The sequence below is a fragment of the Daphnia pulicaria genome, chromosome 7, assembly GCF_021234035.1.
Source record: "Daphnia pulicaria isolate SC F1-1A chromosome 7, SC_F0-13Bv2, whole genome shotgun sequence".
Taxonomy (NCBI): Eukaryota; Metazoa; Arthropoda; class Branchiopoda; order Diplostraca; family Daphniidae; genus Daphnia; species Daphnia pulicaria.
Genome location: NC_060919.1, coordinates 16,099,892 through 16,112,129, shown reverse-complemented (window position 1 = coordinate 16,112,129; position 12,238 = coordinate 16,099,892). Strand labels below are relative to the sequence as shown.

General features: G+C 42.7%; 2 protein-coding genes across 8 annotated transcripts; both read right to left on the bottom strand.

The window, feature by feature from the left end:
• Positions 1-64: 64 nt before the first annotated feature.
• On the bottom strand, positions 65-4,690 carry LOC124351026. Of its 7 annotated transcripts, none has more exons than XR_006921324.1 (6): positions 4,419-4,690; positions 3,519-3,642; positions 3,268-3,342; positions 3,027-3,191; positions 1,328-1,454; positions 65-1,211 (listed from the first exon to the last, which is right to left on the bottom strand). XR_006921324.1 is itself a non-coding variant. In XM_046801779.1 (2 exons), exons 1-2 carry the CDS (start codon positions 1,485-1,487, stop codon positions 738-740), a joined length of 630 nt encoding a protein of 209 aa, XP_046657735.1. In that variant the 5' UTR covers positions 1,488-1,786; the 3' UTR covers positions 65-737. The 7 variants fall into 7 exon arrangements, 1 of the variants encoding a protein (XP_046657735.1); XR_006921326.1 differs by having other exon boundaries at positions 3,027-3,159; XR_006921325.1 differs by lacking the exon at positions 4,419-4,690 and adding an exon at positions 3,710-4,406.
• A 1,042-nt stretch (positions 4,691-5,732) lies between these two features.
• LOC124351061 lies at positions 5,733-10,484 on the bottom strand. Its single transcript, XM_046801827.1, has 4 exons — positions 10,407-10,484; positions 9,949-10,049; positions 9,776-9,884; positions 5,733-9,543 (listed from the first exon to the last, which is right to left on the bottom strand). Exons 3-4 carry the CDS (start codon positions 9,864-9,866, stop codon positions 5,888-5,890), a joined length of 3,747 nt encoding a protein of 1,248 aa, XP_046657783.1. The 5' UTR covers positions 9,867-9,884; positions 9,949-10,049; positions 10,407-10,484; the 3' UTR covers positions 5,733-5,887.
• Positions 10,485-12,238: the final 1,754 nt, after the last annotated feature.

Genomic DNA, 12,238 nt, shown 5'->3' with positions numbered 1-12,238 from the left:
ACACACACACACACACACACACACACACACACACACACACACACACACACACACACACACACACACACACACACACACACACACACACACACTGTTTTTGTTTTTTTGTTTTATTGGATTTTTTCTGCTGTTTTATCAGATATGTGCGGATCGGCTCCGCGGGATATCTGCCGTTGGCCGATTTTTACGGTCGCCGATGATGGGGAAAAAAGCCGAGTTGATACTTGATAGAGTGATGAGTCAAATAATCCTCAACAACAACAAAACCGGAAATTTTCACAAACATCAACATTTCAGAAAAAAAGATGTTACAATCAAACGCTTTTCGAATTCAATACAAGATGCGCATACAATTACTCTCTACAGCAGTCTACACGATTGCGGACGTGGTGGCATTGGGCGCTGGATGGACGACGGAGAAGTTCTATATGGTGGGGGATCATAGATCACATTCGCAGCGCGCCATCCGGATGGCTGCCAACAGTTTACCATCGCCGACTTGGTCTCGGACAGCGCGGCCTCGTATTCAATTCGCTCTGAACCACCGTATGATTTCAGTCAAACGTCGCTCAAAGCCCGCACACATAGTACGCCCAGTTATAAAATAAAGGATGAGTCCGCACGAGTTGAATATATAATAGATGAAAGAAAGTGGGCGGCATGTGGGCAGAAAGGTCCAGTCCCCTTATATATTTACGGGCGGCGAAGTGCCAATAAGTCTTCAGTTGAGTTAAGTTTCAGTTTTCCAGTAACAGTTCGGAGTCGATCAAATTCACGCCGTCTACTTCGTGGCCGCATTCAACGACATCCGGTCGACGTCGATGCATCCCTACATCCTCGACTCGGTTCTCTCGCTGTTTGGCAGAGACGTCAAGGATAACATCCGCCTGCTGGTGACATTCGCCGACATGGCCCATCCGCCAGTGGTTGAGGCCTGCGCATCCGCCAAATTTCCCGTGACGTCGGCCGGCGGAATCGCCTACAGCAAATTCGACAATTCCGTTCTCTACGCTTCCAACGAGCAGCAGGACGAGGACGATTTCTCCTTCGACGAGCTCTTCTGGCAAATGGGCCAGGAGAATTACCAGAAAATCTTCGCCGTCCTGGAGAAGATAAACGGACGGGATTTGGCGTCCACCCGGGAAGTCATCCAGAGGCGCCTCCTGCTGGACCAATCGCTGAATGACATCGAAAGAGGATTGGAAGTCTACCTGGTCAACGTGGAGAACGTCCAAATGTTCCGCCAAAATTCACGTTCAAATGAAGTTGTACATTAAAAGTAGCCTTTAAAAAATCACAACTGTCTAATAAACTGAATTCAACTTACCCTTGCCGCTGGATGGAAGCGATCGAATGGCCATTTCCGCTTTTAAAATGACGGCAAAGTTGTGGCTTGTTGAAGGATTATTCGACATGCCCGTTCTGGACGGTCGTTGCTTGGTAAGTTGGGCCTCCTGTTCGAAACAATTAAATTGGTCGGAATACATTTATTTAAAAAAGAGCTTAGAAGCTTAAAATAAAATGACAGTTGTGAGACAACTTACCGCGGCGACAGCCGAATGAGACAAGTAGAAGGAAGAAAATTGGAAACGATTTCATTTTCGACAGAAGATTTTCGAGTGTTGGATTTGAACGCCAAAAGGGTCGCCTTTCATACCCATCACGATTTTCTATATCGATAATTAAACTAGCGCCCAGTTTTCTATCGATTCAAGAGAAGAAGCAGAACCCGTTTGAATAGTCACCCGTTTGATCGACGTGTCGTGTCACGTAGTCGAAAAAAGTCTCGCTCCCATTGGTGGAAAGGTTTCCCATTTGCAAGACTCGAAATTTTAAGGTACTACTAAAGTGCTACTAAGGACCCTTTTTTAGTAGTGTTTTAGAGAATAGCACTTAGAGGGAACTATGTAGTAATCGTATGTATAGATACGAAGGGCTTTGTACCCCCACATATTAAAGGGGTTTTATTGTTTTGCCTTTTTGCGGATACACTAAACTAAGTGCGCAGTTTTTGTTTTCAAAACACGATGGAAACGATGCTTATGCTCATTTTGGGGTCTGGGCTACAGCAACTGCTGCCTGGGATAGACAGTTGGCACACAATTGTCAAAATTTTCCTGGTTCCAACACGAGAATTGCAAACGCTTCGATAATTTAGAAGTCGAATTAGTCCCACAGGTTTTTGGCTAACAAAAGAAGCAACTGAAGGGCGTTTTATTTCAAAACGAAACGAGTGACATTTCAAAGAAGAGAGAGAAAAATAAAAATGTGACATTAATTTTCTTTGAAAAAAGAAAAACAATTAAACTGGTAACAAAATTGGATGTTCCTACTGTTAATAAACCCCGATTTTTATAAGGAGATTGGACAATGTGACTAAATGAAAAAAAAAAAAAAAAAAAAAAAACATTTCATTTAAGCGTGCAATTTTAAACTATAATGGAGAAGGGGGTGGCCTTGGGTCGACCGTGTGGAACGACGGCAAAGGATAGAGGACCACTCATGTCGAGATACCGGTGGGTAATAAGGTTAAAGATTTAAGATGGTTGGGCGGGTCTCTGTTATAGAATACGAATGTCTCGGCAAGTGAAATTAGTCTCATCGAAGCCCCCGAAGTCGATCCTACTCACAACCAATCGTTTGAAAACGCAGTGGCAAAGATAAGCGAAGGCAACCCTTTTTCGCTGGTGTTTTATGTGTTGAACAAAGCAATCAATTATGTATCATGCTTTGAGTTCTTTCTCGTACGCAATTAAAAAATACGGATGCACTGTTGCACAACGCCGATATACTTTACCTTTCTAATTTCATTTCATTACAACAAAAAGATTAAACTAAACACAACTGGTGTATCAGAACAAGAAGTACCCCTGATCTGCGGTTAAACTCCATGGTTGTATCACTAGATAAACCTTAATTTTCTTTATTCATAATTTCATACTGTAATAAACTGAGCAACGCATCACTCCGGTTAAACTTATGGTAATTAGCAAGAAGAAAACTATAAAGAAATATAGAACAAGTACCTTGATCAGAATAATGGAAGCGATGCTGATTTGGTCAGTGTTGTCAGTAGGCTAAATCAGTTCTTTTGACGGGCAAGTTAATAGGAGTTTAGGACACGCCCGGCCACTTGCATGTCGACGAAGGTTGTCACGTCTAATAAAAGCGAAGGCGTCAAAGGAAGAGAACTGAAGAGGGAAACCAATAAAATGTGTGAGACTAGCAGATGATACGAACTGTTGAATAAAATGTTGCAATCCTTACAGGAAAATTTAGATCAGAGTTACTAACACAACAAGGCGCGTCGATAACCGGTGAAAGGATCGGCGAGCCATGCAGCTGTCCGTTCAGATTTAAAAATAATATTTGTTAACAAAAAATTAAATGCCATCTTCTTTCAAGAGTCAATCAATGAGTTGGAAAATCAAACTAATTTTACGTGCTTGCAATGGGAACTGCAGATGAGGCCAGAAAACAGTTATTAACTTATTATATTAAGTCATCAAAATATTAACCTTGACACTGGTAGGATTACAGCCGGCTCCAATGGATTTTCTCACCCTCAACCCGCCTATTTTCTCACAATCGATGCACAGCTGTGGAATCTTCCGTTGGCCTCCGCCGTAGTTGATGAAATGACTGTAAACAGGGTGAAACAATCAGAATTTTAGTTATTACACTCCAGTTGTCATGATTATCTCAATACTCGAATTGAATATTATCTCTTGTATTCCTTTTAAGGCATGAAGGTCTTCAACTGATATTTCTCGACAAGTGCATGTCGGCACATTCTACTGGCCGTGTAAATGACGGTAGGGAAGAACAATGAAATAATTAACGAATACGCAAGCATGATAAACTAACACAGGCAAAGGGATAGGGGGGAAAATGCTTAAAGACTGCTACAGGTAGGCCTATTTAGATAGCCAGTAACATAATTCCTCTCATCAAAATAGAGAAATGAGAAGAGATAAATGGAAGCAGTTAAATAGTTTCTAGAATGGTATAATTGGGCACAACGGGGAAGGACCCAGTGGAGGTACCTCTCAACCTATAACACCATGGTTTCTAGCATTTTACGTTAACACCTATAGAGTTGTTGAAAGTTGAAAACCTAAATCTATTTTTTTACTGCAAGAATAAGAATATTCAAAGTTGTTTACAAACGGGATCAATCTGTGTTGCTAAAAACATCCACAGAAGGTGGATAGTGTCTTTTTCACCTTCAACAAAAATATGATGATGACTGGAATGTCAGATTCATTACTTTTAATAAATTTCAAGCAAGCGACTTTTTTTTTGTAAACCCAAAGTTGAAGGTTCACCCGAAGAACATGATTGATTCTGATTGATTCTTTTCATGGGCAAAAGGGGATTCAATTAAGGCATAGAAAATGTTATCTTTGGAACATTACCTTTCAACACCAAAAAATATTGCATCGTTCTGTTTAAGACTAATTCAATTTTGTGGAATATTCCACACCAAATGCCCATGCGAGTGATGCCAATCACTGATTCGATACGTGCGAGATGACTTTTGCTTGTCATTTATTAGTTAATTATTTTGTACTTATCAAGAAACTAGAATGAATTTCGTGGTTTTCACTTTCCTCTTTGAATTTTCAGCAAGTTAAGCATAAACATTTAAACAAGACTACAACTACAAGAGCCACGCGAGCAGAGTCAGCAGTCGACACTACCAGACTACCTTGCAAAAGTTTATATCGGTGTATGATTCGATAATCGCTTAACCGTTTTTACATTTATCGTCAACTTCACTTTCAATTTGATAACATCATACTTAATTATTTGATTTATTTATTGCGAGTATGATTAATTTATTCGGTTTGCCCAAATTCAACACAAAATGGCAAAAAAAATGAATGGGGCAAACCATTTTGCTGCAAAGTGAAAGTGGTTCAAATCATGGTTCTTGTAAAACTTTTTTATAACCATAGTTCCATTAAGTAAATTTTTTTCTTGTTTTGGGATATTTGTTATTTGAAAATGCAATTAATTTATTTTTCCGGTGTAGTTCCGGTACAAAATTAAAGATGACGAAAAATACATTTAATTGCTTTACTCAAATATTTGTTTCATCTGCTTATATTTTTTAAAAGGTAGTTGGGGCAATAGTATGAAAAATAAGTGTGTTTTGATAAAATTAATCAGATTAATCAGAAGCGAAAACTAAATAAATCAACCCAATGCTGATTGAATAGTTATCCTTATACATATCAGTGGAACACAGACACGCTTGGTGTGGTGGTTAGCGCGTTCGCCTGCGGAATCGTTATTGACGTGCGGGTCAAATCTCACGCGTACTCTATCCCGTACGACAAGACGAGTTCGAGTCTATATCTTATATAGCACAGGAAAACGCGCTTCCAATTAATTCAATACCTAAATTTTTTTCTAAATTATCCTTTTTTGTGTTTGAACATTGTATGTGGTGACGCAATAAAGTTTTCCTTGTCTGAGATATTCAACCTATCACGTATGTGATAACTTACGAAGTAACATGCAATCTATCTGTTTCGTATCCATAACCGTTGATTTACAAACTGCATTCAATTATTTTTCTCTAAGACATCAATGAAATGGACGTGATATGAAAACTTTGAGAATATAATCGCTGTTTATTAGATTGTCGCCAATTAGTTTTATTAAGTAGTATTTCAAGGGATCACATTTCAAAAATGATTCCCGCAATAATAAATCAAATCACCTTTGCAACATAATCTCATTATATTATTAACTTGAAATTATAGACAATCAGTACAATAAGTTGACAAGCTAAATTGCAACCTATAAGCTATTTTTCTCCCGCATAACAACACACAAATAAGAAGAGAAAAACAAGCAAACAAAACGAAAAATAGCCCTACGACCAGCATTCGTCAATGGCGAAAGAATTGGCAAAAGTCTCCACGGATTGCCATTCCCCAAATTGGCAGCTCGCCTTCCTCCGATTGCGGTTGATTGGACTGTCGGCGTGTAGCTCAAGAGCGTTGCTCTCGGACGCTCTTCTGGCCAGACTTTGCTGCAGCTCCTTCAAAATCTCCAAGCGAGTCAAGTAGCCGGGCGCCAGCTCCTCGGCGACTCGGCTCCTCATCAGACTCAGGTAGTCGGCCAGACTGAGAGTGTTGGATCGGAGGGCTGTCGCCTCCAGCAAAAGACAACTGGAACCCACCCGAGCCAAAAGACAAAACAATTTCGCTTTAGTCATCTTCAATTCGTGCAGGCAGCCCATCAGGAGCTTCTCGGTCGTCAATTTGTCGTTGCCATTCGACTCGTATTCGGCCTTCATTTCCGGCAGGATCGTGCTCACTTTCTCCGACACCTGTCGCCATTGGAATTGCTGGTACTCGTGTTCAAAGGCCGGGCAAGGGCAGAAAATGTGTGAGCACTGCTTTTTGCTCTTGCGGAAGTAATCGAAGTTGATGGAGCGGACAGGATCCTCACAGGTCCTCTGGCAATGGCGGCAGTTGTAAGCCACGAATCCCCGGTCGCAGTCCACCTTCACCCGACGCACTTCTTTTGTTTCCAGAACGAAATTCCGGTTGGCTTCCATCTTGTCGCCGTACTCTTTGATCTTCCGGCGGAACATTTGGACGTTCTCCACGTTGACCAGGTAGACTTCCAATCCTCTTTCGATGTCTTTCAGCGATTGGTCCAGCAGGAGGCGCCTCTGGATGACTTCCCGGGTGGACGCCAAATCCCGTCCGCTCATCTTCTCCAGGACGGCGAAGAATTTCTGGTAATTCTCCTGGCCCATTTGCCAGAAGAGCTCGTCGAAGGAGAAATCGTCCTCGTCCTGCTGCTCGTTGGAAGCGTAGAGAACGGAATTGTCGAATTTGCTGTAGGCGATTCCGCCGGCCGACGTCACGGGAAATTTGGCGGATGCGCAGGCCTCGACCACCGGTGGATGGGCCATGTCGGCGAATGTCACCAGCAGGCGGATGTTATCCTTGACGTCTCTGCCAAACAGCGAGAGAACCGAGTCGAGGATGTAGGGATGCATCGACGTCGACCGGATGTCGTTGGAAGCGGCCACGAAGCAGACGGCGTGAATTTGATCCACTCGGATTTTCTCCTGCGTCAGGAATCGCTGGATCTTGCGGGTCACCTCCTTGTCCCGTCGAGCGCCTTTCGTGTTACCGTAGCCGGGCGTTTCGACGATCGTGATGGAATACGGAACGGCCATTCCGTCCTGGTGGCGAAGAGTGTAGGCCGTCACGGATCCCGGCTGACTGTGATGGACTCTCAAATCGTCTTGGCGGACGCACTGGAACCGGAAAGGATCTTTCCACTCGACGCCCAGGATGTAGTTGATCATCCCGTTGATGAGCGTGCTCTTACCGCTTCCGGCGGCGCCCATCAGGATAATTACTTTGTGATCGTGGTGATCCATCGGTGGCGGAGTCAATCCCGTCCGGCCAACGTCGAACCATCGGAAATCGGCGACCGTCGAATTTTCCTTGGCGTTCAACAGGTAAACGTTCGGGCTTCCTTGTTTGATGAGTTGACTCTGTTTGCTGCACTCTTCCGCAAATAGTTGAGCGATCCGCGGAGTAGACGAGGATTTTCTTCGCTGCTGCTCCTGACGTCGAGGACTTGATGAGAAAAAAGGATTGGCGTCTTGCATTAAATTGTTCGACCAATCACCACTCCGCAGACTAGTTGAACCGCTGATGCTCTGGAATTCATCATTTTCATCCGCATGAACAGATTCCGTGTGAATGACGTTGGAGAATTGACTGCGGCCGATGCAAGTCTCTGCCGCCACTCGAATTTCCATAGCCGATCCGCTTTGGAAGCTGACGGTCGTTTGATTTTCGCCCGGAAGGGTGGTCTTCCGCTGCATCCACGACTCGTCACAACTTCCTTTTGGCCGGAACTCGACTAGAAATTGACACGGATAACCAGGATCTTTGCAGTTCCACTCGATGCTGAAGGATGGTGATTTTTGAGAAACTTTTCCGCCGCCGGATGTTACAAGTTGGACTCGTAAATCCGTGGGTGGACTGGGCAAGTGAATAAGATTGTCCTGGACTAGATGGTCACCTTCGTAGATGGAATAGCGACAACCTCCTTTGCCAGGCTCTCCGGAAGTGATGCAGAACTGGACCTGATCCTCCAAATGTTTGTTATTTTCGACGTGACTGGCCAATTCCCGGATCTTGTCCACCACCTGCTTCCGCTTCCGTTGAATCATGTGCCACGGAATTCCGTCTTCTTCCAGCTGATGATCTTCCTCTTCGTCCGTGTCTTCATCGTCACGACCGGCCGGCATCAATTCCGTACAACCGTCCAAATAATTCCGCATGGCTTCCAGCATCTTGCCCGTCTTCTCATCCAGCGGAGGAACTCTCAACACCAGGGTGAAATTCTTGCCAAAGGAGTCGGCCATTTCTCTCTCCAGTTGATTTCGGCTGGCAAAGAAGACCACACCCTTCACGCTGGCCATCATTTCGACCATCTCTGACTCGGATTGTTTGTAGCCAATCCACCGTTCCAGTCGGCAAGGCTTGAAAAGCGGATGACTCTGGGCGATTCCAATCACTTTTTCAACTTCTTCGTCGTCACCTTCGCCAATTTCACGGGCCTTCAAAATCCCGTTCTTCAAACTGGCCCTCAAAAGTTGTTGATATAGAGCGACGGCCTCGCGAAAATATCGCAAAGATGCCCGGCGGATTATTTTACTAGTCGAGCGAATCGCATCCGCCGTTACGACGATTCTCTCCAGATTCTCCAGGATGCGGCGGCAGTGAACCACCAGATCGGCGTCGACGTCTCGGTAATCCAGCGGCTGAATTCCTCGCCCAGCGATGAATTTGAGAGGAAAGAGGCGGACAGCGACCGGAACGGCTACGCCATTTTGTGCTTGACGGACCAGTTTGAAGCAAAATTTGTAGGCGTCAAAGACACAACATTCGCGAACCGATTGCGATTGAAAATCAGCGTAGAGTCGACATTTGACGCCGTCCAGCTGTCGCATTTCTTCATCGTCAAACAATTTCTTAAAATGTTCTAAATCTTGATCATCTCCTAAAGCGTTTCTCATTTTAGACGCCATCTCGAACAGGATTTCTTCGGCTATTTCTCGGTCAACATTCTCATTTTCTTTCTTGTCGTGAGTCAGGATGCAATAAGCTTCGGCCCCGTAGGTGACACCCACCACCAGATGAGTAGCGCGGGAGATGGATTCACTTTTGAAATGAGCTGCGAGATCCTCCTGGTTGTTCATAAGAGCCTGCAGGTCCAAACAATCTTTGCGGGATTTGACACGGCAGACGAGAGTGCGGGTGGCTGGCGCTGGTTGTTGCGGTCGGTCGTTCAGGTAGTTGCTGGCGCCGCGGAATTTGTCGATGACGCCGGAGAGGACGCTGGCCTGGAGATGCTCGTCGATGCCCATCATGTGCTCCCATTTTTGGCTGACGGATGATTCCGAGTCGAAACAAATGAACTTGGATTTGAAATTCGAATAGACTTGAATGGCTAATTTCGAATCCAAAGACTTTTCGTTCGTCCATTGATCTATGACACAATAAAACCTTCGTTAGCCAAAGATGTAACCATTCTGCTAAAATGTTAAAATAACTTAAGTACGCAATCAAGTTAGCAATAACTAATAAACTACAATTTGGCAAATATTTAAAAATAACATTCGAATTAATCTAGATTTAAAAACACCAAGACCCAGTGAGTGTAAGTTATTGATGCAACAAGTTTACATAATCAATCACAATGAATGTAATCAAAATTTTACCTGGTATGACAATGTCGTTGCGGTAGTTGTACAAGTTGCCCACTTCGAAATGACGCCCTAGGGCTGCCATTTTGGCTATACGACGACCCATGGCTTCACTTATGGCTCTCTGTCAAATGTAATTCAACTTTACTCTTTCTGTTGTTGCTATAGCGGGAATTACGTAACCATACCTCTGCAATTTGTGTCGAGTTCGTAAGTGAATGAATTTACTCAGCCGAATTTCTGTGAAGTCCTCGTCCAGCAGCCACCCTGTCTCGGAGCTACCACAAAACTGAAAGAAAAGCAATTCAACCAAAGCAAAGTAAAATAATCAACTCTCAAATTAAGTCTGGAAAACAAAGCAAGAACCCGGGAAATCGGTAACGGGTCAGTTATCCGCCCCCACCCTTTTGAATTATGCCAAGTCGCCTTCCTCCCCCCGTGTAAAATGAAAGAAATCGATCGATACACATTGACAATGAAATAGTTAACAGAAATTCAAAAAATTTCGAAGGAAGTTTGCGGAAGTTTGACAGCAGTGTTATTATTTTGAAAAATATTTAAATTCAAGTTTACACGCAAAAAATTTGTTTCGAACGTGCCACGAGTATTGATTGCGTAAAGTTGAAAGGGGTAATTACATACTCACATGCTATATGTTGTTCCTCGTATGCTCTTTGTTCCACGGAATCAAAGAAGAACCATAAAAATATTTCGTGAGTCATAAAATTAAAGGGATTTACATAAAGCATAAGAATAAATGTGTTAAGGTGTGTGAAGGTAACCTGATTAAGTGCGCATCGGCATGTGCACAAGTTTTAAGTGGAAGCAAAATAATATAAAAAATCCTAATTTAAGTGAGTAATAAAGTGACTGATAGTAATTCACCCATAAGTAACGCAGGCGTTTCAACCGTACTTCGGCCAAGGCATCTGGGGTTCAAGCGTTTAAAACAGCACGGAAACGAGAAAATAAAATGACATGACCATGCTCAAAGTCAAAGAAATATGATGTCCTACATCTCCGCCATCTTGGTATTGGGAAATGCCGAATGGAAATGGTAATTTAATAAATTTATTAATTTTGATCACCTGGGGAATCGAACTCGGATAATTCAATATATACAATTATATTTTAAAATTCACTCTATAATTATGCAAATTGCCAAATAAACAGAAATAATGTTTCTATTTTCTTAATTGATCTCAGCGTTGCATCTAGCTTGCAACGCTGTACTTGGAAGAGAAAACGAAAAGTCGAAAACTCGAAAAGTCGAAATCATGGCCTACTCTAGTAACGGCCTATAGGCTGGCTATCCCTGTGTTGCCGAATGATTCCCAGCCCCTACCCCTTCCCATCCCCTACTTTTCATAGCCAGAGGGCCAAAAGTTATCTTGAGATGTTCCATTTTCCAAACCATCTTTCCACCGTTTGGATGCCTGTGCGTCTGACTTGCATTGCGCCATGGTCAGAATCAGTTGGAAATAAGCGATTGATAGTCTAGTGGTTAAAGCGGTGGACTCCCACAAGAGAAGTATGAGGTTCAAATCTATGTAAATCATAATAAATCTTTCATTATTTTTCCTTGTTTTTTCTTTACTTTTAAAGGGAATTAGATGGAATGCCTAGATTCTGTAAAAAATGCGAGTTTTTTCACATTTTTTAAAACAAAATCTGAATTTGTTTTTTTTTCTAAGTCCTTGCCAAAGAAAACAAATTCAGATTTTGTTTTAAAAAATGTGAGGTAAACATAAACAATAAAAAACGAGAAAAGGTAAACATTTTGTTACCCCCAATGCATATCTATGTTCTGAACTCAATGCTCATGGGTTAATTATGTTAATAGTCAGGCTAGGAAAAGACAACACACCACAGCTGTTCAAACCTTGGTTTTTTTCTAGTCAGCCATGCGAGTCATATTTCAAGGCTTGTCGCTCTTTTTCACCGGTTGGGAGCACCCAATTGACGTTTACATTGCTCGATTTTTTAATTCACCGATGTAGGAAGGCTGATGCCCACATTCGTTTAACATCCCTCGGTTCAGCTGATAACATTGTGTATCCGAGGCATATTAAAAACCAAGAACGTTATGGCAGCCTGTCGGAGGAAACATACCTGTGCGACACACTTCCTTCTTTGGATGAAATTAAAAATACGATGGAAAAGGCTAGGGTCGACGCCAAAATGGAATTGGAAGCACTGGGGGTTTGTTTAGGCGACTCAGATGACAAAATTTTCAATTTTGACGCGCGTTTAGCCTTTAAATTAAGCGAGTCGTTGGAAGCGCCAGCCCCTACTGATGATGACGCTTTTGAATTTGATGAATGTGAAGAAGTTGCTTGCGAAGGAGAGGATACTTTTAATTTCATTGATTCCTATGAAAAGAGTTTATTGAAATCAATTGAAGGCGCGCAGCTTACAGATTACAGTTCCTTGTTAGAAAGCAGACTGATAAAATATTGCGAAAAGGAAAAGCCAGTT

Bases quoted from the DNA above. Each gene is read 5' to 3' on its own strand.
- LOC124351026 (XM_046801779.1), bottom strand. From the start codon at position 1,487: ATGTATTCCGACCAATTTAATTGTTTCGAACAGGAGGCCCAACTTACC. The intron at 1,208-1,327 runs GTAAGTTGAATT...TTGACCAGGTAG, and splicing joins GCTTCCATCCAGCGGCAAGG to ACTTCCAATCCTCTTTCGAT.
- LOC124351061 (XM_046801827.1), bottom strand. From the start codon at position 9,866: ATGGGTCGTCGTATAGCCAAAATGGCAGCCCTAGGGCGTCATTTCGAA. The intron at 9,544-9,775 runs GTAAAATTTTGA...ATTGTGTCATAG, and splicing joins CAACGACATTGTCATACCAG to ATCAATGGACGAACGAAAAG.